This window comes from Rhinatrema bivittatum, chromosome 7 (genome assembly GCF_901001135.1).
Source record: "Rhinatrema bivittatum chromosome 7, aRhiBiv1.1, whole genome shotgun sequence".
NCBI lineage: Eukaryota > Metazoa > Chordata > Amphibia > Gymnophiona > Rhinatrematidae > Rhinatrema > Rhinatrema bivittatum.
In genome coordinates, this window is record NC_042621.1 from 214,039,951 (window position 1) to 214,060,711 (window position 20,761).

The window sequence follows — 20,761 nt, forward strand, 5'->3', positions numbered from 1 at the left end:
ACCTTCAGTATTTCTCTGACTCCAGCAGATTCGGGTTGCACCTTCGGTTCTCCCATTTTCTTTCTGTGAGAATAGTCTTTGTTGATTTATTTCTCCTGTTTTCTTGTTAACACTTTATACTTGGATGGATCTTATTAAAAAAAAAAAAAAAGAAAGGCAAAGGCTTTTCATTGTAGCTTTGCTCTACTTTCTATGGGCTGTCCTGCTGCAGGCTTGCAGGCAGAGCTTTCATTCAGTGGCAGACCTGTCATCTTTTGTAATTATTGCTGTATCGTTTTGGGGGAAAGTTTGTTAACTTTCCTTTTACGGGGCTTTAGGGGTGAAGTTGGTGGTCCAAGCTCTCCCCCCTCGATATTGACCCACTGCCTGGAGATGTCGTTTCCTCAGGGCAGCCCCTAAGCTTCAGAGATGCGACATCCCTCTGGCTTGAAAAAAAAAAAAAAAAACCAAACCGGAATGGGTCGTTAAAGTTAGGCAGCGCAGGACTTTGATTTCATTCCTGCTATCGAAGGTTTTCGGAGGTCTGAGTTCCAAGCCCTTCTTTACTTGCCTCCATGCCGCGGCTGACGCGATGCAGCACCTACGGGGAGCCCGGATCACGGCTCTCCCGGGATGGCCTGTGTGCTTGCTGCCTCCCTGCTGGGGAGGGCACCTCGAGCCCTAGAGGGCTCGAGGTGCAAATGCGTGCCAGGCTCTGAGGAGGTCGGCCCCGTTCCCATCCAACGCAGGAACAGCGGCCATCTTGGATCCACTACTTGCTGCTCCAGCACTGCCTCCCGGGGACTCAGACCCGGACGGACCTCATTCTCCTCTGGTTCTCTTTCTGGCGCACCTCCCCGACGCAGAGCCGCCTTCAGAGGACCCTCAGCCCCCCCCCCCCCCTCCGGCCATCCCTCCCCCGGAGCCTTTTTCCACAGAATTTATTCTGCTGATGCATGTGGCTTATTTGGCAAGGCTCAGCCAGCACCAGGATGCGGTTTTGGCTCCCCCCTCCTCCTAAAGTGGTCAGTCTGGGGGAACTCCTGGACGTGACAGGGGGGCCTCGGGAATCAGTACCATCACGGCCCAGTACAGCACCAGTATTTCTGGCCCTGCCGTTCCAGTGGCCCCTTTGGGATCCTCAAGGGTTCAGCCGGTTGCCCATCCAACCGGTCCTGACCCTCCACCCCTGACGGACCCTGCAGTGGACCCAGATCCAGATGACCCGATGCCCTCGGCACAAGTTGAAGGGGACGTTCCTCGGGTTCTACGCCTTTTCCAGAGCGATGAGATGGTTCCGCTTATCTCACATATCCTGGCTGGATTAGATATTGAGGCCCCCTAGGAGGCTCCTGCCACCAGCACTGCACCGAAGAGAGGGGATCCCAACCTACCAGGGCTCAAGCCACCTTCAAAGACTTCCCTTTTCATCCTATGCTCCTCCAATTGCTGTCCAGGGGGTGGGAGACTCCGGAGGCCTCTCTGCGGGTTGGCAGAGTGATGGACAAACTGTATCCACTCCCCGAGGATTCCCTGGAACTGATGAGTCCCTGGAACTACTTAAGGTACCAAAGGTGGGTGCATCGGTATCAGCAGTCACGGCTAGGACATCTATTCCTGTGACTGGAGGAGCAGCCCTCAGGGATTTGCAGGACCGCAAACCTGAGGTGTATTTGAAGATAGTGTTTGAGGCGTCCTCCTTGGGAGTTCGGGCGGCTGTTTGTATCTCCCGGATGCAGTGTGCATGACTCCGGTGAGTCCAACTACTCGGGACTCAGGGCCTGCCTCCAGGGGAGGCACAGCAGGCGGAAAGGCTAGAAGCCGTCATAGAGTATGGCGCAGACGCGCTGTATGATCTTCTCCGAGTGCAGGCCAGGTCTATGGTTTCCATAGTCTCAGCTCGATGCCTCCTCTGGCTCAGGACCTGGTCCGCGGATTCCTCCTAGTCTCAGCTCGGCTCCCTTCCCTTCAAGGGTAAGTTTTTGTTTGGAGAGGAGATGGAGCAACTTATTAAGTTGCTCGGGGAGCTTAAGGTACTTAGGTTACCGGAAGATCGTCCTCGGAGATCCAGAACGTACAGCTCCACGCAGAACCATTTCAGAGGACAACGGCGCTTCCGCCAGGAGCGGCCAGTGCCCCACGGGCCGCCCTCGTCTAGATCACAGTCCTGGTCTCATTCCTTTTGGGGATGAAGATCAGCCCGAGACACCCTCGCCCAAGGGACTGTCACTACATCTTCACAATGAAACATTGCCAGCCCACTCTTTGATTCCCCGGATAGGAGGATGCCTGTCGCTCTTCTATGAGGAGTGGGTCACAATCACCTCAGACCAGGGCGTCCTGGATAATCTACAGAGACAGGTTTGTCTTTTCTTCGTGCGGACTAAGGAAACAGGGCGCAGTACGTCAAACACTAGACCGCCTCCTGAATCTGGGAGCAATTCCTCCGGTGCCACTACCGGACCAAGGACTCGGCCATTATTCCGTCTACTTCGTAGCCCCCAAGCAAGAAGGCTCCTTCCGGCCGATCCTGAATCTCAAGATGGTCAACAGGACGCTCAAGATACCACACTTCAGGATGGAAACTCTGCGCTCAGGGATTGCTGCAGTGCACTGGGGAGAGTTCCTGGCATCCTTGGACCTTTACGGAGGCTTATCTTCATATCCCCATCCTGAAGGAGCATCAGCACTTCCTTCGCTTCAAGATTTTGGGGCAGCATTTCCAGTTCCAGGCCCTGCCATTCAGCCTGGCAACCACTCCTCGCACCTTTACCAAGGTGATGGTAGTGGTGGCAGCGACCCTGAGGAAGGAAGGGATCCTGGTCCCTCGACTTTCTGGGAGCTCATTTCGACATCAAAGTAGGCACAAGCTCTCTTCTTCTGGAGCGGGCCCATTCGCTCCTTGCTCAGGTTCAGCATTTTTGGGACCTCCAACTTCCCACAGCCTGGGACTATCTCCAGTTGCTAGTTTCCATGGCCTCCACAACAGATGGTGCGCCTTGGGCCTTTGCCCACATGCGTCCCTTCAAAGAGCATTACTCTCCCATTGGAAGCCGGTATTTCAGGAATTTCAGGCTCCTCTGCTGATACTGCCCCTACCCAAGGACATCCTGACCTGGTGGCTCGACCTGGATTATTTGCTTCGAGGAGTAGAGCTCGAGGTTCCACAATGGGTACTCGTTACAACAAACGCCAGCCTTACCGGCTGGGGCAAGTGTGCGGTCAGCACTCAACGCAGGGTCAGTGGACACCAGAACAGGCAACTTGGCCAATCCACCGTCTAGAAACAAGAGCGGTCCATCTTGCGCTGCAGCGTTTTCTGCCCCTAGTACAAGGCCGATCAGTCCGGATCCTCTCCGACAACGCCACGACTGTGGCGTACATCAATCGTCAGGGAGGAACAAGAAGTCTCCATGTGACTTGGGAGACGAACAAGCTGATGCCATGGGCGGAACTCCACCTGTCTCATCTGGCAGCGTCTCACATTGCAGGGGTTGACAATGTTCAGGCGGATTTTTTTTAAGTCGCCAGCGCTTAGATCCCGGAGAATGGGAACTGTCCCAGAAGGCAGAGGCACTACTGGTCACGCGATGGGGGACTCCCCATCTGGATCTGATGGCCATGCAAAGGAACACAAAGGCTCTGTGCTTTTTCACAGAAGGGAGCACAGAACAGCAGGCGTCGATGCCCTAGCCCTCCCGTGGCCAAGGTACATCCTATGTTCCGTGTTCCCGCCTTGGCCCATGGTGGGAAGAGTGCTCCGAAGAATAGAGGGTCACCAGGGGCCCATGATCCTCATGGCTCCGGAGTGTTCTCGTTGGCCGAGGACACTCCGAGGACTTAGTCATCCTTGCGGTGGATGGCCCGCTGCGCCTGGGGCATCTGTCGAACCTCCTATGGCAGGGACCAGTATTTTTCGACCAGGTACATCACTTCTGTCTAGCAGCCTGGCTTTTGGAACGGCGCCGGCTGAGGAGATGAGGGTATCCAGCGGTGGTTATCTCCACTCTTCTCAAGGCTAGGAAGCCTTCCACCTCCAGGTCCTATGTCCAAGCTTGGAAAGTGTTTGAGGCTTGCTGCCATTCCTCACGTCTCTCTCCATGGCGTGCGACCATAGCCCAGATCTACAGCGAGGGCTGGAGAGGGGTTTAGCCTACAATTTTCTCCGAGTTCTGGTGGCAGAATTAGGTGCTCTGGTTCCTCATCGGGATGGCCCTCCTCTTGCAACACACCCGGACGTGGTCCAGTTCTTGAAGGGAGTAAAGCATGTGAAACAATGATTCACAATTTATGCCCCTCGGGGAGTTTTTGATTTTGATCCTTTGTATTCTTGGCAGGCCACCCTTTGAACCGCTGTAAAGCGCTACCCTCAAGGACCTGACTCTTAAGACAGTTTCCTTGGTTGCCATCTGTTCCGCTCGCAGAATCTCGGAGCTACAGGCCTTGTCATGTAGAGAGCCTTTTCTACGCTCTACGGATCCCAGAGTATCCTCGGGTATTGTACCATCTTTCCTTCCAAAGGTGGTCTTGTCTTTTCATCTGAATCAGTTGGTGGAATTGCCATCATTCCAGGCTGAGGATTCCAAGGAGCTCCATCGCCTAGATGTCAAGCGAGTCCTCCTTCTATATCTGGAGGTTACTAATGACTTCCACTTATCAGATCATCTTTTTGTCTTCTGGAGTAGTCCCAAGAAGGGGCACTAGGCTTCAAAGACCACCATTGCCCACGGATGAAGGAAGAAATCTCTACCACGTACAATGTCGTGGGGCGTTAGCCCCCAGACAGTATTAAAGCTCATTCTCTCTGAGCTCAAGCAGCTTCCTTGGCAGGAAGCCAAGCGGTCTCTCCGCAGGAATTTTGCCGAGCGGCCACTTGGAAGTCTTTGCACATTTTTGCGCATCACTATCGCTTGAATTTGCAATCAACGACCTCAGATTCTTTTGGGGCTCGGGTCATTCGAGCTGGGATATCAGTGGCCCACCCTATTTAAGGGAAGCTTTAGTACATCCCACGGTCTGGACTGATCCTGGTACGTACAGGGAAAAGAAAATTATTTCCTTACCTGCTAATTTTCGTTCCTGTAGTACCATGGATCAGTCCAGACACCCACCCTAAGGATTTCGGGGGTTTTTTCTTTGGGATAATCCTTCGGCTCAACTGTGTAATCATTTCAGGACTTGTTTGGGACTGACTGAGAGTTCACATTGCAAGTTTGCCTATTCAGATTTACAGTTTGATGTTCAATTTAGTTGATATTCATTTTTGTATTGATCCATCCAAGGGGTTTTTCTTTATTGCTTGGATATTCTTAATACTGAAGGTTTACAGAGGGCGCACCAGTCATGAGGGACCGCCCTCTCAGTTTTTGCTCTGACTCCATCTGCTGGAAGGGGGACATAACCCACGGTCTGGACTGATCCATGGTACTACAGGAACGAAAATTAGCAGGTAAGGAAATAATTTTCTTATATGTAATCCGACTCTACTCACGCGCATTACATTGGGTGCATTATTTTTCAAGACAGAGAAAAAATATGTGACGTAAAGGACTTCTCTCAAAAAAGATGGTGAACAGTTAACCATCTTAGTGGTATTCTCTAAAATTTAGATTTTCAAAATGCAAAAAAAAAGGACACCTGAATGGTATTTTTAAAATTTTACTCAATATAATAGGGCCACATTCAATAGAAACAATACTCTACAAACATCAGGTAATGCTAGAAGGGATTATTAGCAGAGCAACTCCAAACTGGACTCAAATCAATAGTTAAAAGCCAAGAGAAAAGGGGTACCAACATCTCTCGATTTACATGTGTGCAAAGAAGTCCTCTTACTTTTAGATAGCAGATTCTACAACACTGGCACTATTATCTCTAGCCAGTAGGGGTCCTTTGCATTTGTCCCTTGCCCTTTTGAATTCCATTACCATTCTCAACTTCACCACCTCTTCTAGTAAGTCATTCCATGCATCCACCACCCTTTCCATGAAGAAATATTTCCTGACATTATTCACAGAAAGGGTGGTGGTTGTATGATTAAGTTTTAGTCTGTCTATGGCATTAGAAATTTGGATATAATAATGTCTTTGATGTAAATATTTCACTGTAATACACCCATACATACCTCTCCAGTACTAAACAAAATTGGCTTAGGTTTATGGCAATCAATAGTTTCATTAGATGGCTGTTTTAATAACATGTCACGAACAGCATCCCAAAATGGATCACCTTCTACAGTTCCTGAAAGTAAAAAATTATTTTCAGTATTGTTATCTTTGGTTCAACTCAATGCAAATGATAATTCTGTTCAGGACCAGGCATCTATACAATAAATGCTTTCTTACATATTTAGGGATCCCTTATCCCTTCTATTAACAAAGAGTAATGTTATTCACTGATATAGGGTATGTTCCAGTACATAGAAGGAATTTTAGTATTTCTGTTCTACCAATAGGTGGTAGTGTAGAGTCCTTATAAGGAAAAAAATACACTTTCAAGCTTATATTTTCTCCCCCCAATAAAAATGTGCCCCATCCTCTCAAGTGGTTAAAAGTACAGATGTTGTGGAACAACATGCAGATTTTTAACCACAATGAGGGTTGGTAATAATTGACTTTTGTAGTAAAACCATTATTTTAAAATAATTTTTATTCTGCAAGGTAACAAAAGACAATTATTACGGCTATGGCTGCTGTGCAACCGCCTCACCACCAGGGGTCCCTCTACAGCTGGCTCTCCTGACAGGCCCAGTCCATCTCCCTTGTTCACTCTATGTTCGGGTCTTCCCTTTATAACCCTGCCTGACAGTTCCCTCGGTGCTTCGGCATCGAGCTCGCCTGGGCTCCCTGCTCTAGCCTTCTTTGCTTGCTGTGCGTGTGGTCCTTGGACCCTGCTTTGCCTAGCCTTGCCTTGCGCGGCCTTCGGGCCTTCTTCCTTGCCTTGCCTTGCGCGGCCTTCGGGCCTTCTTCCTTGCCTTGCCTTGTGCGGCCTTCGGGCCTTCTTCCTTGCCTTGCCTTGCGTGGCCTTCGGGCCTTCTACCTTGCTTTGCCTTGCCTTGTGCTGTGTGTGCCTTTGGGCCTTTTACCCTGCTTTGCCTTGTCTTGCGCTGTGTGTGCCTTCGGGCCTTTTACCCTGCTTTGTCTTACCTTGTGCTGTGTATGGTCCTCGGGCCTTCCGCCTTGCCCTGCCTTGCCTTGCTTACTGCGCATGCGGTCCTCGGGCCCTCTGCCCTGCCGGGTGGGTGAGGCCTTCGGACCCTCTGCTCTGCTGTGTGTGTGTGTGTGAGGCCTTCTGGCCCTCTGCCCTGTGTGGCCTACGGGCTCTCTCCCTTGCCGTGTGTCTGTGTGTGGCCTATGGGCCCTCTGCCTTGCCATGTGTGTGTGTGTGCGGCCTTCTGGCCCTCTGCCCTGTGTCCGTGTGTGTGGCCTTCGGGCTCTCTGCTCTGCCGTACGTGTGTGTGTGGCCTTCGGGCTCTTTGCCTTACTACTAGGTACCCTGACCCAGCCTGGACTCTGACACTGTTATCTGCCGCCTGCCCTGACCCAGCCTGGACTCTGACACTGCTACTTGCCGCCTGCCCTGACCCAGCCTGGACCCAGACACTGTTTCCAGCCATCCCTGTCTCTCTCCACCTGGAGCCACCCTTCTGGGTGGTGTTCACAACACCAGAACACAGCCCGAGCGTAACAACAATAGACATCACAGCAAGAAGATATACCATCAAAAAGGTCATTTATAACACCATATAAAACCATTTTTAACTGTGGAAATTGCTTTGAAAACTGCTCTTCTCATTTGTAATTGGCTTTAGTATAGATTTGTAACATGATATAGCATGATGCTATCTCTCACGATAGGTCATATCAAATATCTGATCTTATGCATAGATTCACATAAAATATGGGACTACAATTCAGTTTTCCAGAAATCTCCCCCCTCCCCCCAACCTTGACCCAGAATCTCTGTTCTTGCTAGTCCAATGAAGAATTCAACTCTGACGTCAGACTGAACCACAGAAAGATTCTGCCCTGGGCCTGGCCCATGAAGAGACTATGCCACTACTTCCCTCCTTGGCCTGTGCCAGGGAAAGAATCATTTGCTTCTTTTCCCTCACCCATATTCAGTCCAGGGAAAAACTTAGTGGCAGCCTCCTACCCTTCCCAACACAGGGAAATAATCTGACACTGCAAAAGATAGACAGAGGTTGATAAGAAGAGATGAAGAAGGAAGAAAGAGCAAAGGAAGTCATAGGCTGTATGTAAAAATATAAAGATATATTATAGATATACAGATATTTATAAAGACAAAAGTAAAATAATCTAAAAAAGGAAAAACAAAATTGAGCAAAATAAGAAAAACTAAAAGCAAAAACTTAAAAAAATTATCACAAATTTTAAAAAAAAGCCAATGTCACAAAACAAAAAGCATAATTTAAAGAAACCTACAAATGGCAAAAACATTAAAAAATTAATTTTTAAGTAACAGAATTGTCAATTTTTAGTTTCAGAAATTTCAGTTTTGAGTTATAGCATCCTTGAAATTTTATGCAGAAGAATTTGGTTCATCATCTAAGGACTTGTAAATTATCATCGCAAGACCAGGTAACTGACTTCAGAATGGATATTCTCTTTCACAATAAACATTTCTATTATGGTCCCAAATGAGAAAATGTCAAATGAGATGTTTTTCAGTTTGATTTGAGGCAACTGAATCAAATGAGCAGCTCATTTGGTTTAGCCCCATTAAAGTCTATGGAAGACAAAGCAATGCATTTTTGTACTTGAAGCCAGATATAGTGGAGCCAGTCGGGGATAGGATAAGGAAGGAGCAGGACCAATCATGTTTCTGCACTTTTTTAACCAGACTATTCCAGCTGGCATCTGCATATCATGGTTAAAATCGTTTTTTCTAAGTGAAAATTAAACTATGAACATTACACCTGTTATCCTGCAGCACATGTAATATGACCAGGGAAAAAACATAGGAAACATGTGGTTGTGTGGGAGGGTTATAGTGAGGGTTGAGTAGATGTCAGAGGGGGAAATGCTTGGTGGAAACCTTGGTTAATGACCCAGTGAGCTAGATGGCTGAGAGGAAATATGATAGAGATCTACAAAATCATGACTGGGATGGAACAAGTAAACAGGGAATGGTTATTTACCCTTTCAAGTAGTACTAGGACTAGGGGACACTCACGAAGCTGATAGGTAGCACAGTTGAAACAAATTGGAGAAAGTTGTTGCATACGTTGGTCGCAGAAGGCTGTGACCATCCTGCCTTACCTCTTTTCTTCCCTTTTCCTCCTTCTTGGGCAAGATGGCTGCCTCCGGTGCCGTGTGCCAAGGGCCTCGGTATCTCCAGCTCAGCATGGGCGTTCCAGTCCGCCATGCTCATTCCCGTGGCCTCCTAGGGCACGCGCATGTTGCCTACGCTCAAATACACGTCATGGCGGGAACCTTGGGGGGGCGTCCCCACCGCATGACGTCAATACCTCCGGGTATTTAAAGCCTCTGCTTCGCTACCATCATTGAGATAAGCAAGGACTTCGGTTTAGCTGCTCTGACCACTCTAAGCTGCACGCTTAGACGCCTCTCTACTCTCCAGGGCCTCGCTCCTTATGAAGCTCTAGACAACCGCTCCTCGGGGATCTCTCGCTTCCAACTACCCTTCGGGGCCTCTACTAACTAGACAACCGCTCCTCGGGGGTCTATCTCTATTTCTATTTCAGGATCTTCTGGACTATCAGGTACTCGCTCCTCGAAGGCCTACCAGTCTGTGTATCCTGCACCAAGGACTGTCAGTCCCACTATCTCTATTACCAGGAAGACGGCCGCACTACGCTCCTGTGAGTACCTCTACGATTCGGTGCTCCAACTCCACCCAACAGGCTCGGCTTTACCCACCCTGCGGGCTCCCACCTATCTTGACCATCTGGGTGAGACTTTTACATCTGAGACTGTCTGAACGTATTGGCACCTCGCGGACTTCAGTGCCTTGCCTTCCTGCTTCATACCATCTATCTACAGCAGTACAATAAAGCTTTCCACCTACTACATGTCTGCTATCTGAGTTTAGCCTATCGCTGTGGTTCCCCACGGGGCCCCTCCCCATGGGAGGAGTCATCTCCACAGCGACTAAGGGTCCACACAATGCCACAAACACAACAGATTGCTAACTCCATGGACTCGACTCAGCTCGCGGCCCTGCAGGCCATCCCTGGCCTAGCCCAGCGGATCACGGAACAACAAAAGTCTTTGGAGAGCCTAGCTACTGCCTTCAATCAGTTACATGCTCAACTGAATTCTTCAGCTACTCCTGTGAAGGAACTGCTGTCTCCAGTGGTAACCCTCAAGACCACTGTACCCTTATCCACACCTATCCGCTTTACGGGCGAAGCCAAGATGTATAGAGGGTTTCTCAATCAATGCAGTATGCATTTTTCATTACAGCCTACCCTCTTTCCCAGTGAAGCTTCCAAAACCACCTACATCCTATCGTTTCTAAAGGGACAAGCCCTGGCTTAGGCTTCACCGTTATGGGAATGTGAAGATCCTATCCTGAATGACCTACCAGGATTTCTAGAACTTTTTAGGTCTGTTTTTGATGACCCGGCTCGCCAGACTGTTGCTGGATCTGCTTTGCTCAATCTTTTTGTATTAAACGATTTTTATTGTAATGCAAATTAAACATGTACAAAGTAGGTCCCATGCGCACAGTGGTTCTTATGTGCTCACATGGGTCAAACAGTGCAGGTTACAACAATGCATTATTTTCCCCCAGTACTGCAGCTCCTTCCCCTCCCTACCCTACCCACCCCCCTACCCCACCCTCCCACCCAATCCCTATCCCCAGAGTATCCCAAGAACCAGTACATAAGCAACATAAAAAAAGGAAGGGTGTCTCCTTAAGCATGCAAGGGATGTTGACAGTCATTTGTTAAGAATTAAACTGTGTGACCTATGCGAAAGAGATTGAAGATAAGCGTCCCATATAAGCAAAAACAGTTGGCGGTGTCGCGGAGATGTCCTGGAGGTCATATGGTCCATTTGCAACATCTTATGTAGGTGGTTGTGCCACTCCCAAAACGGGGGGGGGGGGGGGGGGGGGCGGGTCCTTCCAGTGAAGTAAGTTCACCTTTTTCCCACATAACTAGCCTTCCGCAGGAATAGGCGGGGTCCCATTCCCCGCAGTTTAAGATCAATGTCATAGTCAAATAACAGGAGATGGGGGGGGTCTGGGGGTACACAAATTCCAAGCAGTTCTGTGAGGTAAGTGGCAATCCTACACCAGTAGCGCTTAATCAAGTTACACCTCCAGAACAAATGGGAGAGCGTACCAACTGCCTGCTGACATTTCCCACAAGCATCTGAGGACACTAGATGTGATTGCTCCTTATGGGCGGTAGTCAGACTAGGCAGGTTGAGATTAGAGTGAAAGCGTTCCCAGGCACCTCGCACCCCAGTTTCAGAGCCATACAAGGCGGAATAATAATCCTTAAATATAGCCAAAATGGAGGGAGTATCAAAAACCGCTTTATGAGCAGGGGAACGAAGGGACGTGATATATCTCGCTCCTCTGTGGGTTTTAATTAAATTAGACAATAACTTCCCAGATTTGTCACTAAATTGAAAGAGTTTGTGCTGATAAAAAAGCAAACTCTTTTTTGCCTGTTGATGAAGGGCAGCATTAAGGGCACACTGAATAATGAGATAGCGCTCTCGATTTGAGCGGGATGCCACTGACGCAAGAGCCTGCTTAGAATTCTGGAGTTGTGAGTGACTGTCAGTAGCTGCTTGTCCGTGCGATTACGCCAGTGGGCTATGTATGCTATTATCTCTCTCCATAGCACCGCTTTGGCCGTGTACCAGCAAAGTTCTGGGTCCTCCACGTGCTGCCTGTTGAAGTGGATATACTCCCTCTATTTCTCTTGTAAATAGGCTTGGAAAGATGTGTCATCAGCCAGATAGTAGGGATATTTCCAAATCCTGGTTAATGAGGGTTCAACAGAACCTTTAAGCGTTATCCACACAGGAGCATGGTCTGAAATAATTATATCATCTATAACGGAAGCCAACAGTCTCACAAAGCTGTGAGTACTCAACAATTAAACTCTGGAATTTGTTGCCAGAGGATGTGGTTAGTGCAGTTAATATAGCTGTGTTTAAAAAAAGATTGGAGGAGTCACGTGAGGTGATGAGCTAGGGTGGACGTGCTCCTAGCGAGCTCCGGGCACCGCTCCACTTAAGCCACTGGCATCACGCTTTACCGGCTAAAATCTCTCCTCCATCCTGCTAGTGTATATTCAGCATATGTCGATAGTGCATTATATGCTGCGTTCCCCACGGTTGATGGCGATAAAAAGCACAAAAAAGGACAAGGAAAAGGAAAAAAGGAAGGCGGCGGAAATCAAAATGGCGGCAGTTAGCGGCGACCTGGAACCTTCCCTTCCCGGACAGATTACAGTGTCTATCCTGAGGGATACGATTGCAGCTACACTGGACGAAAAACTAGCCAGTGTCCTGTCCCAACTTGCCGAAGTGATGGATGCGGTGGCGGAGGTAAGCCCAAGAATCGAGCAGCTTGAGGGGCGGGTGACCACCGTGGAGGACGACATGGCGGCTCTCACCGGAAGAGTCGTAGAGCAAGAAACCACATTAAAAGATTGCCTGCTAAAAATTGACGATCTCGAAAATCGTTCCCGAAGGGCGAGCCTTCGCTTCCTCGGGTTTTCTGAACAAATCACTGACAGAGAGCTGGGATCCCTGCTAGAGACTTGGTTGCCGGAGGCCGTGGGCTTGGCGGACCTGCAGGGCCGTCTGCGTATTGAAAGAGCGCACCGAGTGGGGACTAGACAGGCGAAAGACACCCGGCCTCGGATCGTTATAGCTAAGATCCTGAACGGGGCACATAAACAAGCCCTCTGGCTGGCATACAAAAAGAAGGGAGAAATTACCTATCAAGGACAGAAAATTTGGATAACCCAGGACTACTAAGCACGTGTCTCTCAGATGCGGCGAAAATTCTCTCCGCTGTGCTCCTTATTAGTGGCCAAGCAGATTAAATTCGGCCTACAGTTCCCGGCCACGCTGAAAATCTGGGTTGAAGGGACGGCGCATACCTTCCCCGTATTTGAGGAGGCACAGAAGTTTGTGAATCGAAGATGGGGACAGACAACGCCATAAGAGATTGCATAGACCTTGGTGGTCAGACCTGACTAATTAGAGCCGGAATCCCGATGGTGGATGTGCGGGAGATATGGCTCATATAGTGGTTACGATTAGTGTGAGTTCCGGTTAAATCATAAATCAAGAGTCCTATGGAGACATGGCTATAGTTTATTTGGAGATAGCCTAACGTCCAATGGAGGGCGGGAGGCCCGGGACCAGAGAAGTGTTCCTCCCCTTCAGCAGGACCACGGCTGAATCATCATTAGAGACCTTCCATTATGTTTATTATAAATATGCCGACTACGATGGAGAAGGATCTTGCAATGGGAAATGGACCTCGGATGCCTGAGAGGCTCCTGCTGAAAGACAATCCCTGGGACTGCTATTGAAGTTTCAAGGAGAGACATACTGGCACAAGAGGTGGAGGGGTGCCCTAACACCTCTGGACCGGACTCCAGTATCCCTCTCAGAGGAGGAGTGAGGGGGAGTTTTGCTAGGATTAGGGTAATGGGGGATCGGGGGGGAGGGGGAGGAATGGGGGGAAGGGGGTCGGGGGAGGTGGGGAATGGGGGTGGAGGGAAGGGTTACGGGGAAGGGGAAATAATGGGGCTTGGGCTGGTAGAGGGAAGATGGGGTCTTATTTTTTACAAATTGAAGGTTTTCAGTAGGGATGTGAATCGTTTCTTGACTATTTAAAATATCGTCCGATATTTTTTTTAAATCGTCATTAATCATTAAAGAGTGCGATACAATAGAAATTCCACCGATTTATCGTGAAAAATCATTAATCGGGTTAGTGTACAGTAACGGGAGTTAGAACACAACCTAAAAACCCACCCCGACCCTTTAAAACCGCTCCCTTAGCCTCCACCACCCTCCCGACCCCCCAAAAAAACGTTTTAAAATTACCTGGTGGTCCAGTGGGCCCCGGGAGCGATCTCCCACTCTCGGGCCGTCGGCTGCCACTAATAAAAATGGCGCCGATGGCCCTTTGCCCTTACCATGTGACAGGGTAACAGTTCCATTGGCCAGCCCCTGTCACATGGTAGGAGCACTGGACGGCTGGCGCCATTTTTAAAGATGGCACCGGCCGTCCACTGGGGGGAGGGGTTTTGTTTCTGCATAAACAAACTTCCATACATATGTCATTTTTCATGTTGTTGATGTTTAATGTTTCATTGAATAAATAAAGTTTCAAAAAAGATTGGATAAGTTCTTGGAGGAGAAGTCCATTACCTCCTTTTAAGTTCACTTAGAGAATAGCCACTGCCATTTGCAACGGTAACATGGAATAGACTTAGTTTTTGGGTACTTGCCAGGTTCTTATGGCCTGGATTGGCCACTGTTGGAGTCAGGATGCTGGGCTTGATGGACTCTTGGTCTGACCCAGTATGGCATGTTCTTATGTTCTTACGTAATCTAGACGAGACTGGGTCCCGTGAGCCCTAGAGATGTGGGTAAAGTCCCTTTCCCCAGGGTGCAGGGTATGCCAAGTATCCAAGTTTAAGGATCTTTCAAGAAACAAAATACTATTATCAGAAGCCCTTGAGCTAACGTGCGTAGCCCCCCTATCCAGGTGCAAGTCTCATATAGTACTGAGATCACCCCCCAATACTATCGTTTGATCACTATAAGGCTCCAATTGTCGATAAAGGTCCCGAAAAATGTCATCGGGAGATTATTTGGTTCATACACATTGCACCACACATGTGTGCCACTGGGACGCTGGGACTAAAATAATGTAGCGACCGCCGGGGTCTATGATTTCTTTCTGCACCATTAGAGGAAAGTTTTTATTGACAAGGATTGCCACTCCAGCCGATTTCGTGGTGGCTGAGGCGTAATGGACTGAGCCAACCCACCCCTTACGCAGTTTCTCATGTTCTACAGCGTTTAAGTGTGTTTCTTGTAAGAAAGCAAGATCCACATTTTTTTTCTTTAGGTATTGTAGAATTAAGGAACGCTTAATCGGCGAATTAAGGCCGCATATATTCCAGGAGCATAGTCGGAAGCTAGGGCTAATCATTTAAACCAGGAGGTACTTTACCACAAGAATTATTCCCTGCTATTAAGGGGGTGTGGGCCCTCCCAGCAGAAGCCCCGTGTCCCTGCCCATAAGTGCTTTGCCTGGTCTGGACTGCCTCAGAAGCATGAGAAACATCCCTAATGTCCAATAAGGAACTCTGATTCATGGGAACCCCCACCTGCCAACCCCCCCTTAGTCTACCCCTATAATCCCCTTTACCCCCCATACCCGGTCCCTTCCCAAATCTATACCAAAGCGGACATCACTAGATGAGCACCTCTCCCCCCGCCCCACTCCCACAACTCCCCACTCCGCTTCTTTTGAAATATGAGCATAAAACTAGTAAACTACATACAACAAACAACATTGAACAGGTAACTCGTGCAGCTTGAAAAAACTCCCTGCGCTTCAAAGGGTAGTCTACCAGGGAGAGCAAAGCAATAAGGTCCTCCTGCATTCCAACAGATCAGCTGTGAAGGGAAGAAAAAAATGCAAACATACTCAGTTTAACAGGGTGAAGGCTCATCGCCGGGTCATGATGAAGCAGGGTACCCAGAGCTGCTCCGGACATGTCCCACATTCCAGTCAGGATATCGCAGGATATGCCAAACTGCAGGACTGCAATCGTCCTCACCACAAACAGGAACTTATTTGTACATCCAAGAGCCATACGATTTTGTGGCCTCAGGGTTCTTCTGCCTGTGTGGCATTGGCTGTAGACGAAGAAAAGCTGGGTGTCTTCTGCAGAAACTGTTGTGCCTCCGTAGCATTATTTAACCAACGGATACCATGCTGGGTGTTTACTCTAATACGTGCTGGGTAAACCAGTGCGGCCCTGAGCCCCAGGTCATACATCTTGGCACAGAATGGGGCCATGGCCCTGCGCTGCTGAGAAAACTGTGCTGAAAAGTCCTGGGAATATTTATTTATTTAAAACTTTTATATACTGACGTTCATAGACATATTATATCGGGTTTACAGATAACAGGGGGGGATAAATATATTGAAATTGAGAGGGAAGAATAAAGTTACATGTAACAGGGGAATAAAAAACTTGGAAGAGTTGAAGAAAATGGTCAGGTAACCTAGGCGAGAAGGAGTTAAATAGATAGAACAATAAACTATAATATCATTGTTTGAATAGTTCTGGAGGAGGTGGTAGTGAGGGAAGGAGCTGTGGTGGGGGAGATAATTCCAGAGTAGGCTAATTGAAGTTCAAGTTAATTCAAGTATAGGCTTGTTCGAACAGCCACGTCTTAAGCTTTTTTTTTTTAAGGTGGCAGTGCAGTGTTCTAAGCGGAGATCTGGTGGCATAGAGTTCCATAAAGTTGGACCTGCTATGGTTAGTGCCCGTTTTTTGGTAGATATGAGTTGAGTGATATTGTGAGTGGGAATGGCTAAGGATCCTTCGTTCGCGGTTCTGGAGAGTCTGTTGGAGGTGCGGTATTGGGGTGTTCGTGATACTCTTGGTGTTTTGAGGTTTTGTTGCCTCTGCTGACGATGTCTGCCAGCAAGTTTCATAAAACTTGGATGGAAAACCGCAATGTTAGAGTCAAAAATAGGATGCATTGCTTCCCCCATTGACTTTAATAGAAATTAAGCAAATGAGCTTCTGATCTGAACCAAACAAAACAAATGAAATCCAAAATTGAACAGGAAAAAACAACTGAAAAAGTTTTCCCACACCCCCCTACTTTCTAATATGGAACTTAACAGAGATGTGTAGTTTAATCTTATTTAGTGTATTTATAAAGTTATATTAGCTCTAGGTGGCATAATTTAACAAACACAAGCAATAATTTTCAAATATTAATTCTCTACTTACCCTGAGTAAAATTTAAAGCTCCAACTCCATCAATAGTTCCAGCAGCAAAACTGTAACCTAAGGCTGGCTTGCACGTGTTACTCTGGAGAAGAGAAGCAAGGCACACAATATAGCAGTTTAAACAAAAAGTAATATACAATATATTACAAATTAGAGGTACTTACTGTGTGAGTGGAATTTAGCTGTACAGTGACATTACTCATATCCACCCACTGGTGTGCTGATTTGATGGGTCCTTTTAATTCAACTGAGGCTGTGCTATACAATTCCTTTAAAAAAAATACAAAAACTGGAATGAATGAAAACGAGTTATATTGTAGCATAAACAGTAAGCATCTGGACAGAAATATTGACTAATTTAATATACTAAAAAAACATTTTATTGCATGTTCTGAAAAGTGTCATGTGCATATTTTAAAGCCTATGTACAGCTTATTTCATGAGACCACCAGAAGGAATTTTCAGCTTAATTTCTGCAAAGACATGTGTTTTAAATTCCATTGGCTAATTACAATAAACCACAACCATAAATAGTGTCTTTTGCTGAGATGTGCTTGTTTGTTTGTGGTGGGGGCTTATACTCTTAAATGTTCCTTGCACTTGTCTGCCACACCCAGCGCGTAGAAGATGGGAGAAGTGTTCCTATTCGTCATTTTGTAGCAGTTCCATGCAGAGACTGTTTATTTTTTCATGTTGGTTTGTTTTTTCATTTGTTTCTTTTTATTTGAAATGAAACAAAAGAAACAAACAAAAAATGAAATTTATAAACTGAAAAAAGGAAAAGAAAACCAAAGCAAACAGAAACAATGACTCCGCAGGAAAAAAACACCTTCCTCCTGTGCCCTCCCTCACTCCTCCCAAGACCCCCTCCCTCAGAAACTCTCACCCTCATGTTGAAACTTTCTTCACAGGGCATGAGTGATCCCTGGTCCCTCCTGCCCCGGCAGCTGCCTCCACTGCAAATGATGACAGGAAACAGCAGCATAATATTGCCATTCAGAATGGCACCAGCTCAGGCCTAGCTGGCACACATTATCAATTGCATCAGCCCCGGTCTGCAGGCACCGTTTCCAATAGCAGCAGCCACGGGGCAGGATCGACCAGGGATTTGAGGCAGTTGGGAGGAAGGTGTTTGCTGGCAGTGATGTCATTTTTTTTAAATGAAATGATCAGAAAAACAAAATTTGGTTTCTATTTTATTTTAAAATCAAAATGAGAAATTTTATTAAAATTTCCCATTTTCTTTCCAACAAATGCACATTCCTATTGCATGGGTTGAATAGTAGCTGCTTTAATGCTATTTGTGTATGATTTCTGTGTCACCCAGGTTTGATCTACCTCAAAAGTAATGTCCTGTCAATGTAAAACATTCACTTCACCGCAAAAATGAATGTGATGGTTATTAACTTGTTAGTAATGACTATTAACTGTGATACTGCTGCTTATAACAGTTATTCATAGCTTATGAAGTAGAATCTGAAACTCCTACAGACCTTATTTTTTGTACAATAAAATAAAATCCCATGAATGGAATCAAATGTTACTTTTAAGATACATTTTATTTATTTTTTGGTCTGCTGGCTCTTCCAACATCTAATTGCCATCCTAATGGGAACCCATTCGGTCTTGTGCAGAATCAGTGTTTTCTTGACGTTCATGCTATTTGTGAATGCGCTTTATCTGTTTTTATTATGAATGTATAACTGTGAGCCACTTAGGATCCGGGATAATGCGGCATACAAATGTTTTAAATAAATAAACTCTGAGAAGGAGATCTTGTGCTAAAGAATTATTGGCTACAATTCATAGCTTGTTGTGGAGTCCCTAAATTTTCTTTTTGGTTCTGATTTCTGGCCACATGGGTGCTAATGTGAGAATCCTCTGAGCAAAAGGACATGCACTATAGTCCCAACTGGAGTGTAGAACAAATATAATCTTTGGCTGACCTGTGTGTGTTGCCTTTGAGAGACTCTTGGTGCTGTAGGTGCTTGCACACCCACAGAATTGAGAAAACTTCATTGTGTCTACAGAGGAGTAATTTGTGTTGAGGTTAGCAACCCTCATTTGTTTTAAAAAGTTGGCTCCTGTGCTTGAGTGCTTCTGTCTCGTGAAGATATAAGGGAAAATGAGAGAATCCTCTTATGTGCTTTCAAAAAAACAGAGCTGAGCGAGGGACTCCACCCAGATCCCCTGCACGGTAGGGTACAATGATTCTAAGAAGACATTAGACCAGTGAAGGTATTTTTAAAGAATCAGCTTTCAACAGTACATAGAAACAAAGCTGGCCCATAAATACTGTAAATAATTTACCTTTGCTTTGGAGTAAATGTTTTCTCCTATTATTCTCGTACTTGCAAACATATCATCTCCAGGGCCCATAGCAATACACATTTTAGCCTGGTGTGAAAAAGGAAAAAAAATCAATACTATAATATATAATTACACAAAAAAAATCAGTTCAGAGAGAGGAAAACAGAGATAAAAAAATATCAGTCTTCACTACAAAATAGATAGTTAATCCACAAATTATATAAATAATGGAGAAGTCCCTACACATATGACTCCAGTTATCTAAGATCCTTCTTTTAGATTTATCTTTTCGGTGTTTGAAATAAAGATAAGCATGTTTTCTCTGTTTTACTGTAACTATGGAAGTCTGTAACAATTGGAGGCCCATAAAAATATGAACGATAGATTTTTAGAATCACACGCAGGCGCACGTGTGCACATTTGCCGGCGCGCACACATCGACGCACCAATTTTATAACATGCACTCGTTTATGCACGATGTTACATCAATGTGCACAAATCTTGTCTTGATCACATAAGGGGGGAGGAATTTTAGTAGGTACACGCGGTGACACAATAGGACAATTTTCCAGTTCCCTCCCAGTTCTCCCCTGGAAAGGAGTGAACTTCCTAAACCCCATACCTAAATACCTCCCTTTTACCCTACCAGCCCCAACCCCTAAAACCCCGCTGACTACCCTAGATTTGTTTTGCTTTAATACTTACCCGCAGTCCATAGCAGCAGCAGGTTACACGGTCATCCAATCCCGGGGCGCGCTTCTGCGCGACACTGACTTGCCGGCGCTGTCCTGGCTCGCCCATCCCCTGCCCACTACCCGCCCAGACCTCGGCCCCAGCCCACCCCTTTTTCATGAAATCTTCAGTATTCACATACCGGGAGATACGCGTGTGGCTGCAGGCGTCTTAAAATCTGCGCAGCCCACTCGCGACCCAGTCACATGAATGTCCTCCGGGCTGGCCGCAAATAGGGCTTTTAAAATTCACCCTTAAAAGAGTTTGTCAGGATGTTGAATAAGGCCTAAATCCACAGTAAAGGGCAGATTGAAAAAACAGCTCCATTGAGATCTACCAAAGCGTTTCTTACCAAGATCACCATTTATTTATTGCTAAATAAATGCTGTATACTGCATAATCATGTCTATGAATGCATTACATGGTGATGACACAGCAGGTGTTACATTTCCTATCTAAAAGTATTGTCCACAACACCTGGGTGCTGATTTTTGGCCAGTTGAACCTTCCCCATCACATACATATGATGGATCTGCACATATACATTGAAAGAATTCAGGCCAGATGTTGTTTTCTATAAGGAAAGAGAAGCAGTTCTGGGGCAGGGGGAAGCGGTAAGAGGCAAGCCAAGACAGCCCTTTCGCACCTTGACTTTGCAATACTTTCAGACACAAGGGGCCCTTCTACATCCTAAAGATGCAGGCATAATACCTCTGCAAAGGG

General features: G+C 46.8%; 1 protein-coding gene across 3 annotated transcripts in view; it reads right to left on the reverse strand.

Moving 5' to 3' along the window:
* LOC115095720 (putative neutral ceramidase C) overlaps positions 1–20,761 on the reverse strand; it is a 149,808-nt gene that overhangs the window by 53,356 nt on the left and 75,691 nt on the right. For all 3 annotated transcript variants that reach the window (XM_029609793.1, XM_029609792.1, XM_029609791.1), the window contains exons 10-13: positions 19,307–19,393; positions 17,161–17,265; positions 16,997–17,078; positions 6,104–6,219 (exon numbers count right to left, since the gene is read on the reverse strand). In XM_029609793.1, the coding sequence (XP_029465653.1) occupies positions 6,104–6,219; positions 16,997–17,078; positions 17,161–17,265; positions 19,307–19,393 (390 nt within the window). The remainder of the gene's footprint in view (positions 1–6,103; positions 6,220–16,996; positions 17,079–17,160; positions 17,266–19,306; positions 19,394–20,761) is intronic.